Source organism: Moschus berezovskii, chromosome 15, assembly GCF_049115385.1.
Source record: "Moschus berezovskii isolate FMDL1 chromosome 15, NW_MosBer_1.0, whole genome shotgun sequence".
Lineage (NCBI taxonomy): Eukaryota > Metazoa > Chordata > Mammalia > Artiodactyla > Moschidae > Moschus > Moschus berezovskii.
The window spans coordinates 50,086,684-50,103,213 of NC_142474.1; the positions used below are offsets into that span (position 1 = coordinate 50,086,684).

The 16,530-nt window shown below is 43.2% G+C and overlaps 1 protein-coding gene across 11 annotated transcripts in view; it reads left to right on the forward strand.

Moving 5' to 3' along the window:
- SVIL (supervillin) overlaps positions 1-16,050 on the forward strand; it is a 278,811-nt gene extending 262,761 nt beyond the window's left edge. For all 11 annotated transcript variants that reach the window (XM_055429928.2, XM_055429919.2, XM_055429937.2 and 8 more), the window contains 5 exons: positions 665-820; positions 1,941-2,084; positions 3,433-3,557; positions 4,964-5,119; positions 5,220-16,050. In XM_055429928.2, coding sequence (XP_055285903.2) covers positions 665-820; positions 1,941-2,084; positions 3,433-3,557; positions 4,964-5,119; positions 5,220-5,306 — 668 coding nt within the window. In that variant the 3' untranslated portion in view covers positions 5,307-16,050. The remainder of the gene's footprint in view (positions 1-664; positions 821-1,940; positions 2,085-3,432; positions 3,558-4,963; positions 5,120-5,219) is intronic.
- The last annotated feature ends 480 nt before the right edge of the window (positions 16,051-16,530 follow it).

Genomic DNA, 16,530 nt, shown 5'->3' on the forward strand with positions numbered 1-16,530 from the left:
AATTCTTATACCTGGAGCAACTGTGGTGAAGTTATAAAGTCTTACAGTAACCTCCGCAAGTGTCTCCAGAACACTGGCACGCAATTCCATTCTTACCCCTTGATCGTAGCCCACCTCACCAGCAGTTTACAAATGTGTATGTTTCAGAGCACAGTCACGTGCTTTAGTTTATTACTTCTCCCCACTGATGGTAGACATGACGATCTAAACACTGTTATAGCTTAATGTTTTAAATTAGAAGTACTGTTAAATCCTATCTATATGTATTTCTTAGCCACATGTACTTCTGTTTGGGTGAATATTTGTGCCTTTAGCCCATTTTTAGATATTTACTGTTTTATTATTATTCCATTTCTTTATATACTGCTCAGGATATGAACAGGTTTCCATGTTTCCCATTTTGTCACTTGCCTTTTCATTTTGTTTGGTTGAGGGTGCTTTCTAATGCAGTGTAATTTTTCATTTTTATGTTGTTAATGCATAAATCTCTTCTTGAATTACTTCTTATGCAGTTATTATTAAAAAGGCCTTGCCCACCTCCAAGTTCAGATGAATTGTACCTCTTTTTACACTCGTGCTTTGATCATTTCATGTCTTACAATAATTCTCCAGTCCACCTGGAATTTATTTGTCTTTAGCTTTTTGTTCTCTTTTTCTTTCAAAGATCCTGGAAATTTTAACTTCACACCCCGCCTGTTCATCCTCAGCAGCTCCTCTGGTGACTTCTCAGCCACAGAGTTCATGTATCCTGCCCGAGACCCCTCTGTGGTCAACTCTATGCCCTTCCTGCAGGAAGACCTATACAGCGCCCCCCAGCCAGGTACAGCCCACAGAAGGGGGAGTTGTGCTGAGCCAGCAGAAGGCTCACCTTCTAAGAAGTCTTTTTACTTTTTCATCTAGTAAGCAGTTTTTATCTGCTAAGTACACTTTCCATATTATTGTTCATGTAATCCTCATACCTCCCCCCAACCAAAGGAAGATAACGTCAATTATGTATTATAGTATAAACAACTGACCCTCGGATACTCAACTCACCCAAACTCGTAAGTTAAGAATAGGTTGAGTGCAACTATGTCAGGCATCGGTCTCTGCTGTTCCCTCAGCCTTCCCTCCATCTTCTTGATTCATGTTCTCATACGGCTGCCCTTGCTCCAGCCACCATGTTTCTGTTCAAAAGAAAAAGAAGAGTGGGGGAAACTGCAATGATAGCCAAGTCTCTCCCTTTTATCAGGTAAAGCAAAAGCTTTCCCCGAAACCCCCAGCTGCAAGGGAACCTTGCCAGAGTCGCAGGAGCAGGGTTTGGGAGCATCTTTGGGGTGAACCCCAGAGCAGTGTCTACAACTCCAGGCTGCAGAGCAGGGCCAAGGCTCTCTCCTGTGCCTCCGGATCCCAAGGTCAGGGCTGTTTCCACATGACCTCCACCACAAGACAGAGCCTCTGTGCTCTTGTTGTGGTTGGGACAGTCACCAGGGACTGGGCTGCAGAGACAGTCGTGTCTGAGGTCAGCTGTCCCAGCCTTGGGGCATCTCCGCTCTCACATTACAAGAGCCTGGAGGGACATCAGGAACCTCACGGACCCTGGCTACCCCATCACCACCTGAAAAGCCTGCCTGGTACACACGGTCATACTGGGGAAATATTAGCTAGTGTCTTACAAAGGGCTGCCACCCACCTCTTGGCACCTGGCCAGGACCCAGAGAGCAGCTACAGAGTTGGGGGAGGCAAGGAATTGAGAGGAGGAAAGAGCCTACCTCATCAACGCCAGCTCTGCCTCAGGCTTTGCCTGATTTGTCCCTCAAAAGCCACGTCATCAGGGGGACCCTCCCTGTGGCCCTGAGTTTACCTGCCAAGGCGCTTCTCCCACTGACCAGAGTGGCAGGGAAGGGAGGCACCGGTTAGGCTTGGGGAAGAGTCCCTGACTGTCTGCTCTGCCCTCGCAGCCCTTTTCCTTGTTGACAATCACCACGAGGTGTACCTCTGGCAAGGCTGGTGGCCCATCGAGAACAAGATTACGGGCTCTGCGCGCATCCGCTGGGCCTCAGACCGGAAGAGCGCCATGGAGACAGTGCTGCAGTACTGCCGAGGTGAGATCCCCAGAAGTGGGTACCCTCCATCCAGACGCCCTGATGGCTTTCTGCAGACTTGCTTAGAGACCTGGGCCAGGCTTCCCTTTCTGTTGGTGGCACTAGCCTGGAAATAAACCTGCAGTCAGCCATGAAACCAACTTTTTTTCCCCTGGAACTTCTTGAGGCTTATTACTTTTGAAATTAATACATTCTAAGCTGCCAACATGAATGAGATTTCAGTTCTCTTTTTTAAAATTGAAGTCGAGTTAATATACAAAATTATATGTTACAGGTGTATGATACAATGATTCACGATGTTTAAAGGTTATACTCCATTTATAGTTATTATAAAACATCAGCTATGTTCCCCATGTTATACAATATATCCTGGTAGCAGATTTTATACCTAATGATTTATACTTCTTAATCCACTACCCCTTATATTGCCCCTCCCCATTTCAACAAACTAGGGAATCTCTCTTTTCTATTGGACTGATCAAAAAGTTCATTCGGGTTTTTACATAACATCTTATGGAAAAACCAAATGAACTTCTTGGCCAACCTGATACTATAAGGCCATCTATTATTAACCTGTCACCCTTGAGATGAACAGGTGAGTTGTGGGATGGCTAGCCTGGTTAAAACCCTCCTGCACTCAGGGTTAATCATGCTGAGGGACCCTGTCAGGAAGTAGAGAGAGCCCCCAAATGGGCTGGAAGGCCGATGGCAAACCTTTCTGTCATTATTAATAGTGTTACATCTGCAAAGAAAGGTGTGCAGTCCATTCGTGGCTTTTTTATTATACCATCCACCTGAAACTGGTGGTCTTTTATATAAAATGAAGATGCCAGTAATTAATTTCTTGTCTTAATTTTTAAGACCTCTTTGATTAGTATTACTGAGTATGTACAGTCAATTTTCTCTCAAGAAACTCTTTCATAATAAAATAACTAAATTTCCCACCAAACATTTAAGCTAAAACAGCTCCTAAACTGCTGTCATTAGCTGGTTTGAACTTCGCTGGGTCAGGAAGTCAGAGGAATATTTGACGGGTGAGCCCAGGAGGAGGAAAAGGAGCCACCAGATACCACAGAGAGAGGCTGGCTTTCCTCCCATCCAGGGAGGGCTCTGTTAGGGTCAGGAAGCTTAAAGTCAGGTCACTTCCAGGCAACTGTATGCATACCTATATGCATGAAGTTAAACATCTTATGGAAACATCCTCCAGGCGGGGTTGTCAACTACTCATAACTACATTTTAAGCCTGAAGTCAAGGGATGCAAACAAAACATTTCAGGGAAAATCCAAGAAAGACAGGGCCTTCAGGGCCACACCAGGTCTGTGACATCTGCCTTCTGTGTGACCACAGGGAAAAACCTTAAGAAGCCGCCCCCCAAGTCTTACCTCATCCATGCTGGCCTGGAACCCCTGACCTTCACCAACATGTTCCCCAGCTGGGAACACAGAGAAGACATTGCAGAGATCACGGAGATGGTTAGTATCCCTCCTCCCCGTCCAGGGGCTCCCTGCCTTTCAGGCTTTAGGGTGGCTTCCCCTGGGGAGAAAAGGCCAACTGCATTTTCATGTGAAAATGTGATTCCTTGTTCACGTGTCGACCAGTCTACGCAGAATCAGCATAGGGAGAAGAGAAGCCTAAGGAGAAGTCAATGAAAATAGCTGGGTAACTTTCTACACACCATGCTCAGGTCCAAACAAAAGCAAAGGTGAACTTAATAACTTTGAAGACAACACACAAATAAAAGCAGCCATCTCTTCTACCTGTTTAAGATCCATTGCCTCTTTAAATCCATATAAAGCACCACAGAACAGCCCCCCATCTCAGACCTCAACCTTGGGTCCAAGGAGACACAGAATAACTCTGTGATGAGTTCACCTGCTCAAGTAATGCAGGGAGTGAAGGCAGTGTGAGCCTGTCCTGATGCAGGATGGCTCGATTCCTCTTTCCTGCCATCCTTTATCTCCACGAGGCATTTATCATAACCTCTATTCACCAAAACACATTATTAGCTAGCATGTTATCCTTTCCAGCTGCACCGAGAAGAGGAAGCTTACCGCAGCTCTGTAGAATTTCTTAATGTACGGGTTTTGAACACTGCTCACAACAGCAACCCCAAGGAAGTTTTTGATTTGGTGGGAGACAGGTTTGTCCAGTGGGATTTTTCTTGCTGTGCAGACACAGGGCTTCTTACCTGGGGGAGATGATGTAGGGATATTTGATAGGAGGTCTGGATAACTTTAAACAAACTGCAAAAGTGCGCTGCAGCTTGACCACAGAGAGGGCCTGTTTGATGTCTGCTGCCGATCCTAAGCTCTTTGGAACCTGGTAGACTCGATCTTCACAGGTGAGGTCTCAGGCTGCCTGGGAGCCAAGGGGCATGGTGAGATATCTCTGTGCACGACGAATGTGTGACCCAGGACACCTCGAAGCTCTTCAGGTTGAAGGACATCAATCAGTGCCATCCTGTGTTCTCTGCAGACCGCTGGAGGGGGTTAAAAGAAAACTCCATTCAGCCCCAGCACATTCTAGATGCATTTTCTTACCTTCTTTTTCTATTGAGGATTAGGATATGGGATCTGAGGTATAGAGGGGAGGGTGATTCTTTTTAAGGTTAATCACTTTTATATATTTGTTAAGCACATTCCATTATTTGCAGGCTTCTGATGTCTCAGCTTCACATGTAATCATCTTCTTGATAATTCATTCATGTGATAGGCCCGAAACTTTTTTGCTGATGTATATGAAAACCTGTGGAGGGGTGAGACGGCATCTCAGGCTAGGCTGGGGTGGGGTGGGGATGGGCCGGGTGATATATTCACAGCGCATGATGAAATGTATTCAGACATGGAGGTCCCCCTTTCGGCTCCCTCTTCTTCTCCAGGACACAGAAGTTTCAAATCAGATCACCCTAGTGGAGGATGTCTTAGCCAAACTATGTAAGACCATTTACCCGCTGGCGGACCTCCTAGCCAGGCCGCTCCCTGAGGGAGTCGACCCTCTGAAGCTGGAGATCTATCTCACCGACGAGGACTTCGAGGTAAGCGTTTCTTCTGGGTGGGACTGCATTTGAGTGTTGCCCATAGCTTGTGGGAAGGTCCATTCGCTCAGCTGCTGGGCATTTCTTTCTCTCCTCCCAGTTTGCACTAGACATGACCCGAGACGAGTACAATGCACTGCCCGCTTGGAAGCAGGTGAACCTGAAGAAAGCGAAAGGTCTGTTCTGAGTCATGAGATGGTGGAGGAACCTGTGTGGTCACTTTCAATACTGATGGACCAGGAAAATGGAAGTTTTAGTGGGGGAGCCTGGTATTTTTAAATATGTTTTTTCATCCACATTTTTAAAACCTGAAGTGACCAGCTCTCCTGCTCGTTTGGGAGTTGTGTATTTTGTAAATGTTCCAGAGAACTCTCTGGGAACACGCTTTCCCCACTTCAGCAGGTGATGTTTGTGAGGTATCCGTGGCTCTACATGCACTTACACAGCAGGTCCTCAGCGGTGGCCACGGCACTGCCCTCCCACTCCAGCTAAGCGTTGCCTATTTTTTTGAAGCAGTTTTCTTTATAAAGTGTTATTTTGATAGTTTGTGGATTCTAAAATATATATATATTTATATAAACACCATATAAATCAAATATGTATTTAACAAAGCAATATGTATTCATTCACTTTTTTTTTTTTGGTGTCAAAATAATATTAAAAGGTAGTTGCTTCTGTTGAATTAGTTCTGCCACCTATGTGTACTTTCACCCATGTTCAGAAGCATCTCCTTTGGTGTGAAGTCTGACTCGTTCTGAGTGCTGCTTCCGGTGCTAAGATGAACAAAGGCTCTTAAGAATCTGTGCGAATCCACCTTTCTACCTTAATATCGCCCCCAAATGTATAGTGCCTTGTTTTATGTACAGTTTATATACAGAAAAGTTTGCTCTGCATTTTTTGATGATGGTTTGGAACAGTATCTACAATTTTACTCTAAAATAGTAGAAATTTCCAAAAAAAAAACACCTCTATTTCTAATATCTGTTGTAAACATTATACATGTCATTTGGCGATGGAGGACTCCAAAATAAAAGCTTCAGAATAAACACAACTATGAACTGATTGGTTCACATTGAGTTCCTGTCTGAAAAACATTTTTTTCTAAACCTTGTACCAATATTTCACCATTCAGTATGAACTGCTGTAACTTTTAATGCAGCTCAGGGCAAGATGGAATACAAGGTCATACAACTAAACAGACAGATATTCAGCCCATAAAATGAGTTGAAGACATATTTTTGCAAGTCATCACTCAACAGAAGCTCTTTAACCTCAATTATAGCTGTGAATCAAATTCAAGAGCTCAATGCCTTTTAAAAAATACTGCATATATAAGGTAGTTAGAAAAATATTAAAAACTCACCAGCTTTTATGTTCTAAAATCCAGAGTCGAAGGGAAAAGAATCTGAAAAAGAATGTATGTATAACTTAATCACTTTGCTGCAGACCTGAAACTAAAACAACATTGTAAATCAACTGTAATAAACAAACCCCAAATCCATGGTTTTGAACAAAGACCACATACCCTGCTATGAGTTGCTACCACCACCCCCACTTTAGTCTTATTAATAGTTCACGTATCAATCCCATGATTTCTTTAAACTCCATCACTGACCATAAGCCCCCTGTTCCCTGAGACTGCACTAGGTCAGGGGTCTGTACCTGCTCCTGGCCCCACCACTTGACGACTGTGTGACACTGGGCCATCACAGAACTGTCCCACCTCCATCTCCTCTTCAGATCAGCGCTGTAACTGCCCACCTCCTATGACTGATTCTTACCAAGGCTATCAGTGTTACTGTCATGGAGGTGGACTTAGGAAAGCAAGAGAGTTAAAATTAAGGAACGTGGTCACACATCTAGAAATGACAGGTTCAACCCAGGAAGATTTTCCAAAGAGAAAACATGGAAAAGTCGAGAGAAGGGTTCAGACTGTGTCCCATGGGAAGTCGGCAAAGAGGAGCAGAGAAGCATGCTGCAATAAGCCCTTTGGGTGGAGAGCCTGCTGTAGGTGTGATGGACAATACAGAGTCATCAGCAGTACCCATTACCCTAGATTTTCCCAAATGCTCTAAAATTGTTTATACCCACGTGTACTAAGCACTGTCCCCAGCACTGTGTCTGCCTCTCACCTCTTATTATAAACAGGGCACCCGTCTTGGTTTCACATTTGCTTTTTGACTCTTTTCCTGAGTTGTTTCCCCAAGTCTCTCTCCAGTCTGCAGAACTAGATCCTCCTCTCTTATGTGGTTTTGTGATAGCAGGAGGTGACCTTTGCGTCCTGGGAAGGGACCCTGCATGAACACATGACGTGCTAAGTCTCAACACCACAACCAGCTGGGCTGCACCGCTCCTCCAGCGCCACATTCCCAGGTGAACCATCTGGGGAACTTTTATTAAAAACAGCTGGTGTTTTCTTCATTTGCTGCTTTTGAACTAAAGGACTTTAACAGAGGGGAACGGATGTCTGGGCGGAGACAAGATGTCACGAGTGTCCTAAGGCTGTGGAGGAACTGCAGGAGTACAAGCAGGCTCCAGAGGTGAGGAACCCTCACCCCGATGTGTTCTTCCTGGGCTGTGTCAGGGTCAGAAAGGCCGCTCAGGAGCCCCTCTTTGTGATCTCCTTATTCCAGCCCCTCCTGTGCCTGAGCTCCATTCTTGTAAAAGGGGATGCATTCCAGAAACAGCTTGAGAATCTGTTTTGGTCCTTCACTTCCTTCTTTTCTTCTGATTATAACATAACACCCTGTCGACACAGTGACTTGTACATGAATGATCACGGCAGCATTGTTCATAATAACCCAAACCTGCAAACAATCCACCGGTCCATTGACTAAGAAATGGATAAAGAAAATGTGGTAGATTCACACAATGGAATACTATCCAACAGGAAAGGTAACGAGATACTGATCAACACTGCAACACACCTGGACCTCAGAAATACCATTTAAGAACTGAGAGTCTGGGATTAGCAGATGCAATATAGGAGGAATAAACAGCAAGGTCCTATAGCACAAGGAACTATATTCAACATCCTGTGATAAACCAAAATGAATATATGTGTTAATAACAATCACTTTACTGTACAGCACAAATTAACAAAAATAAAACTCACAGAATGGGAGAAAATATTTGCAAACGAAGCAACTGATAAGGGATTCATCTCCAAAATATACAAACAGCTCATGCGGCTTGATGTCAGAAAAACAACCTAATCAAAAAATGGCAGGAGATCTAAACACACATTTCTCTAAAGAAGACATACTGATGGCCAAAAGCACATGAAAGGATATCCAGCATCACTAATGATCAGAGAAAAGCAAAGAAAAACCAGACAGGTATCACTGAAGACTGGTCAGAATGGTCATCATCAAAAAGTCTACAAACAATAAATGCTAGAGGGGCTATGGAGAAAAGGAAACTCTTTCAGACTGCTAATGGGAATCCAAGTTGGTACAGCAACTACAGAAAACAGTATGGAGGTTCCTGAAAAAAAACTAGTTGCCATATGAACCAGCAATCCCACCCCTAGGCATATATCCAGAGAAAACCATAATGTGAAAAGACATAGGCACCCCAATGTTCATTGCAGCATGGTTTACAATAGCCAAGACATGGAAAAAAGCCTAAATATCCATCAACAGAGGAATAAAGAAGATGTAGTATCATACATACAACGGAGGACCACTCAACCATAAAAAAGAATGAAATAATGCCATTTGCAACAACATAGATGGATCTAAAGATTGTCATACTATAAGCCAGGTAGAGAAAGAGAATATCATATATCACTCATATGTGGACTCTAATTTTTTTAAAATGATACAAATAAACTTATATACAAAATGGAAATGGACTAACAAATATCTAAAACAGACATGGCTGCCAAAGGGAAAAATGAAATGGAGGGTAACAGCTGGAGTTTGGCGTTTGCAGACACAAGCTACTATATATAAAATAAACAAGAAGGACCTACTGCATAGCACAAAACTCTACTCAATATTCTGTGATAACCTATATAGGAAAAGAATCTGAAAAAGAAATGTATGTTACACATATGTATATGTGTAACTGGATCACTCTGCTGTACACCTGAAACTAACACAAATTGTAAACCAACTATATTCCAGTAAAACATAAATAAACAAAGGGGAGGAAAAAAAGAAACATCATTCAGTGAAAGAAGCCAGGCACATAAGGCCATATAAACTGTTCAATTTCATGTATTTGGAATTTTCAGGGAAGACAAATCCGTTCAGGCAGACGGGTGGCAGATAGAGATGGGAGTGAAGACTGACTGGGGATAAGCATGAGGGAGCTTTTAGGGGTGGGACTTTCTGAAACTAGAGACTTTCTAAAACTGGGTTGTGGTGGTGGCTGCACAACTGTGAAAGCACTAAAACTTAAAGTGAACTGTACACTTACACAGGTGTGTTATTATACCACAAGAAAGCTACTTTTAAAAAAAAGTAACACCAATCTATGTGAAAAATGCAAATATTATAAGGATATATAATTTAGAGACTGAAAATCATAGCTGTTCTTTCTGTTAAAAGAAATCATCATTTATGACACCCGTGAAGACAGTAAGGCAGGGATTATCCCCAGTGGTCTGGTGGTTAGGACCCAGTGCTTCCACTGTGGAGGGCAAGGGTTCAATCCCTGGTCAAAGAACTAAGATCCCATGAGCCTCACGGCATGGCCACAAATAAAAAAGATGTCATTTAGGACAATCACGACAGGTGTAGGGGCCACTGCTGAAGGGGAGAGACTGGACTCAACTCCAAAGACACAAGGAAGAGTGAGAATTTATAGCAGAGCAGCAGATGGAGGTGGGGGCACTGGATACAGAAGCACTAAGAGGAAACATCAGGGTAAAAGAGCAGTTCCGGCCAAACTGACCCAAGAGGACTCAGGGCAGATCAGGGTGACCAGACACTACCCGGGGCATGGTGGAGGGTGAGGAGTCCGACAGGTAACGAGGGTGATGAGACATCGAGGGAGGGGGTCCAGCTAAACCTACCTGACATCTAGCTACTCATGGGCCTGTCTCTGAGCCCACACCCAAGGACAGACTCAGAGGAGGCTGAATACAGCTTGGTCAAGAGTAGCGTCTTCATCACCACTTCCCATATACAATTACTTCAACAGTTTGATTTATAATCTTCTAGATTTTTCTTTACACCAACTAACATTGAGATGTACGCAGTTTTTCTTAAGAGAAAAACTGCATTTGTTTTTTGGCATGTTAATTCTCCCATTAACAGCAGGGCTCAGATGCTAGTCCCTGGATGCTAATCCCGGTGTGTATGAGGTTCTGTGATCATGCAGGGCTTAGTGTGAGGGGCCAGAGCAGCAGCGGTGGGGACCCAGCCCCTCCAAACCCCACCACAGCTCAATGCTTCTCACAGAGGGTGGGCAGCATCCAGCCAGGGCCCAGAGAGGGAGGATTTGGGAACTGATTTTCACAGGTCTTTTTTAACCTCTTGTTTTGTTTTGGGGTAGAGCCAATGAACAGTGTTTTGATAGTTTCAGGTGGACAGGAAAGGACTCAGCCATGCATGCACATGTATCCATTCTTTTCCAAACTCCCCTCCCATCCAGGCTGCCACATAAAATTGGGCAGAGTTCCATGTGCTATAAAGAAGGATCTTGCTGGTTATCCGTTTTAAATACAGCAGTGTGTACATGTCCATCCCAAGTTTCCTAACTAACCTTCCCCCATCCTTTCCCCTGGTAACCATAAGCTCCTTCTCTAAGGCTCACAGGCCTCTCCTGACCTCAGATCCAGAGTAAGGAACCGAAGCCTCAAAACAGGCCTTTGTGGAAAGCAGATCAACAGTGTAGTGAGTGGCTAGGAAGGTCATGGGACCATAACAAGTCAAAGTCAAGGTAATGATTCATATGCAAATAAACTGAAAATTGAAATAATGGAATACTGAACATACTGGAACAGTATCTGACCCAAAGAAAAACCCCTACTTTAGTTCTTCCTTTACTCATAAAAACTAACTTCAGGAGAGTGATCAAGACGGTGGAGTACTAGGATGTGAAGCTTAACTTCTCTCACAGATACATCAAAAATTTCTTCTCCGTGTGGAACAAGTCTCATAGAATATCTACTGGATGCTGCTGGAAGACCTCAGATTGCCGAAAGAGCAATAAAATCACCACGTAAGCATGCAGGAAAAAAGAAAATGAGAAAGGGATCAGGATGGGACCTGAGCCCCAGGAGAGGACTATGAGAGAGGAAAGGTTCCTCACTCTGGGAAGCCCCCTCACCGGAGGGAGGCTGGCCAGGATGGGGGGGAGCTTCAGAGCCTCAGAGGAGAATGCAGCAGCCAGAGCAGAGGGGAAGCTGCACAGGCAGTCAGTGTCGCCACCCTGCACGGCCCAGCCTAAGACACGCACCCACAGGTGCAGGATGGGGCTGGGTGCTGGAACTCAGGCTTCAGACATCAGATCAGGGAGAAGACTGGGGACGGCCATGCAAAAACAGCCGAGGCTGGCTGGAATCTGACTGCAACCACAACTGAGGGTGTGCGTGGAGGAAGTCCCAGCTGCCCTAGAGGCCAGGCATCATTGTTTGAGGGGTACATGGGGGAAGGGGCGGGACCCAAATTCTTTCCCTGTGCACGTGCTCACAGAGGGCAGGACACCATCTGCACTGGCTCCAGGTGTGGGTGCAAGCCACCATCACCCACCTTCCTCGCAGACTCCAGGAGTAGTCCCGAGCCACCTCCACCCCATCACATGCTCCAGGGTACACCTGAGCCACCACCCCTGCCAAGAACCCTAGGACCAGGCACCAGCCACCACATCTGCATTCCCCTCTAAGCAGATAATGACCAGCACACACTGAGGCAGGAGGGAACAAGCATCAGTACTAAAAAAAAGCCCTCATACCAAATATCTTATACCCACACAAGCTTCTTAGGGTCACTCCCACATATAAACAGTCCTCCAAGACCACAGTAGATAACTGCTTCCCCTAAACTCACAGAGTAAGAGAAACGTAAGTAAAATTAAGAAGCAAAGGAGTGACTCTCAGTTAACAGATCAAGAGAATTCCCCTGAAAGAACAATGAAACAGACCTCCTCATTCAAATAGACACCGATTTCAAAAAGGAGATAATGAAAATACTGAAGGAATTAAGAGGCTATCAACAGAAATGCAGAGTACTTTAAAAAGGAATTAAAAAATAGAAACCAAGAAAAATTAGCAAACATTTGCAGAGAGAAAAGCTGAGCTAAAAGCAATAAACAGCAGAATGGATAACACAGAAGAAAGAATAAATGGTCTGGATGATAGAATAATGGAAATTACCCAATTGGGATAGTAGAAAGCCAAATTAAAATAAAAGCAATATGAGACCTATGTGATAACATAAAGCATGCCAATCTATGTGTAACATGGATTCCAGAAAAGAATAAAAAAATGGGATTGAAAATGTATTTGAAGAAATTATGGCTGAAAACTTCCCAAACCTCACAAAGAAGAGAGATTCATGTACAGGATGCACAGAAGGTTCCCAAACAAGATAAACTCACAGACCACACCAAGACATGTTATTATAAAAACAACAGAACTTAAAGAGAGGGTTCCAAAGGCAGCAAGAGAAAAACAAAGAGTTTACAAGGGAACCCCATATGGCTATCAGCTGGTTTCTCTACAGAAATTCTGACGGCCAGAAGGGAGTGGCAAGATATATTCAAATTCCTGAAAGGGAAAAATCTGTAATACAGGATACTCTACACAGATTACCATTTAGAATAAAGGAGAAATCAAAATTTTTTCTCAGAGAAGCAAAAACTAAAAGAATACAACAATACTAAACCTAATCTGAAGGAAATATTGAAAGGTCTTCTCTAAATAGTAAGAATCTACAGGAAAGAGAAAATCACAATTTGAAAGCAAATCACCTTAAATAAAGCCAATACAAAAATTAAAACAAAAATTTAAAAAAAATTTCTGTGAAACTGATGATAACCACAACAAACAGCAAAAGGATGAACAGGGTGTAAAAAAGGACGTCAAAATCATAAAATTTGAGAGCGAAGAGAAGAAAATGTAGATTTTTTTCCCCAAGAATGTGTTTGAGCCTATATGACTATAAATCTAAGGCAAGCAGACATAGCAAGGTGTTAACATACTTGAAAAACAGGGTAGCCACAAATCTAAAACATAAAATAGATTCACAAAAACCAAAAAGAAAAGAACATAATATAAGAAAGGGGGCTTCCCTGGTGTCTCAGACGGTAAAGAATCTCCTGCAATACAAGAGACCTGGGTTTGAGCTCTGAGTAGGGAAGATCCCCTGGAGAAGGGAATGGTTAGCCACTCCAGTATTCTTGCCTGGAGAATCCCATGGACAGAGGAGCCTGGCGGGCTACAGTTCATGGGGTTGCAAAGATGTCAGACACAACTGAATGACTAAGCACACACATAATGAAAAAAAATCATCAAACCACAACAAGAAAAACAGAAAATGACAAGGAAGAAATATAAAATGAATGGAAAGACAAGATTCAAAATGGTAATAAATACACATTGATCAGTAATTACCATAAATGTCAATGGACTGAATGCTCCAATCAAAACACACAGAATGACAGGTTGGATTAAAAAAACAAGAGCCAACAACATGCTACCTGTAAGAGGCTTGCTTTAGGGCAAAGGACACACAGGGACTGAAACTGAAGGGATAGAAAAAGATATTTCATGCAAACAAAAATGACAAGAAAGCTGGGGTCACAATATTCATATCAAACAAAATAGACTTTAAAACAAAGGCCATAAAGAAAGATAAAGGACACTGTATAATGATAAAAGCATCAATACAAGAAGAGGATTTTACACTTGTCAACATACGTAACACCTAATATGTATATGTGTGCTCAGTTGCTCAGTCATGTCTGACTCTGTGATCCCATGGGCTCCTCTGTCCATGGAATTTTCCAGGCAGTGGGAAATTTTGGAGTGGGCTGCCATTTCCTACTCCAAAGGATCTTCCTGACCCAGGGATCAAACCCCTGTCTCTTGCATCTACTGCATTGGCAGGCAGAGTCTTTACCACTGTGCCACCTGGAAAACACTAATATAGGAGTACCTAAACACGGAGAAGGCAATGGCAAGCCACTCCAGTACTCTTGCCTGGAAAATCCCATGGATGGAGGAGCCTGGTGGGCTGCAGTCCATGGGGTCGCTAGGGGTCGGACACGACTGAGCGACTTCACTTTCCCTTTTCACTTTCACACATTGGAGAAGGAAATGGCAACCCACTCCAGTGTTCTTGCCTGGAGAATCCCAGGGACAGGGGAGCCTGGTGGACTTCCATCTATGGGGTCACAGAGTCGGACACGACTGAAGTGACTTAGCAGCAGCAGCAGCAGCAATACATAAAACAAACAGAGACATAAAAGGAGAAACTGATGGGAATGCAATAAAAGCAGGAGACTTCAAACCCTACTCACATCAATGGACAGATATTCCAGACAGAGAATCAGTAAAGCAACAGAGATCCTAAATGACACAATAGAAGACTTAATTGACACTTTCAGGACACAACAGCAAAAACCAGAATATATATATATTCTTTTCAAGTACACATGGAACAGTCTCTAGGACTGACTGCATATTAGGGCACAAAACAAGCCTCAACAAATGTAAGAGTACAGAAATTATCTCAAGCACCCTACTGACCACAACAGCATGAAATTAGAAACCAGTCACAGGAAGAGAAATGGGGGCAGGGGGAGGAATTCAAGGACTATGTGCTGAGAACTACAAAGCATCAAAAAGGAAACTGAAGAGAATTCAAAGAAATGGAAGGATATCTCATGCTCTGAGATTGGAAGAATTAGTATTGTCAAAACGGCTATACTACCCAAACCAATTTAATGAGATCCCTATCACATTGTTGGTGGCGGTTTAGTTGCTAAGTCGTGTCCAACTCTTGCAACCCCCTGGACTGCAGCCTGCCAGACTCCTTCGTCCATGGGATTCTCCAGGCAAGAATACTGACCCATGACATTTTTCACAGAATTAGAATAAAATAATAAAATTCACACAGAACCATAAAAGACTCAGAATTGCCAAAGTAATCCTGAAGAAAAAGAACAAAAGCAGGGGCATAACACTCTCAGAGTTCAGACAGTAATACAAAACTAGTCATTAAAAGAGTATGGTGTTACCACACAAAAACAGGCATACACACAAAACCAGGAACACACACTCTTCAGTTCAAAATGGCTTAGACTTAAATGTAAAGCATGATGCCATAAAATTCCTAGAAGAGATCATAGGCTAAACATTCTCTAACATAAATCATACCAATGTTTTCTCAGGTCAGTCTCTCAATGCAATAGAAATAAAAACAAGAATAAACAAATAGGACCTAATCAAAATTGACAAGCTTTTTCACAGTAAAGGAACCATAAACAAAATGAAAATACAGCCTATAGAAAGGGAGAAAATAATTGCAAACGATGAGACAGACAAGGGCTTAATTTCCAAGACGTACAAACAGCTCATACAACTCAACAACAAAAAATAAACACCCCAATCAAAAAAAGGGCAGAGGGCCCAAGTGGAGAAATGGAGACATTTCTCCAAAGAATAAATACAAATGGCCAATAGGCACATATAAAGATGCTCAACATCACTATTAGGAAAATGTAAATCAAAACTACAATGAGGTACCACCTCACACTGGTCAGAATGGCCATCACTACAAAGTCTACAAAAACCAAATACTGGAGAAGGCGCGGCAAAAAGGGAACCCTCCTGCACTGTTGGTGGGAATGAAAATTGGTGCAGTCTCTGTGGAAAACCATGTGGAGGTTCCTCAGAAAACTAAAAATAGAGTTACACCATATGATCCAGCAATCCTACTTCTGGATATATATTAGGAACAGATGAAAACTCTAATTAGACAGGATACATGCACTCCAATGTTCATAACAGCACTACTTACAACAATCAAGACATGGAAGCAACTTAAGTGTCCATCAACAGATGAATGGCTAAAGAAGATGTGATACATATGTATGATAAAATACTGCTGCTAAGTCACTTCAGTCATGTCTGACTCTGTGCGACCCCATAGATGGCAGCCACCAAGCTCCACCGTCCCTGGGATTCTCCAGGCAAAAACACTGGAGTGGGTTGCCATTTCCTTCTCCAATGCATGAAAGTGAAAAGTGAAAGTGAAGTCACTCAGTCGTATCTGACTCTTAGCGACTCTATGGACTGCAGCCTACCAGGCTCCTCCGTCCATGGGATTTTCCAGGCAAGAGTACTGGAGTGGGGTGCCATTGCTTTCTCCGGATGAAATACTACTAAGCCATTAAAAAGAATGAAATGTTGCAGTAACATGGATACAACTAGAGTTTATCATACTAAGTGAAGT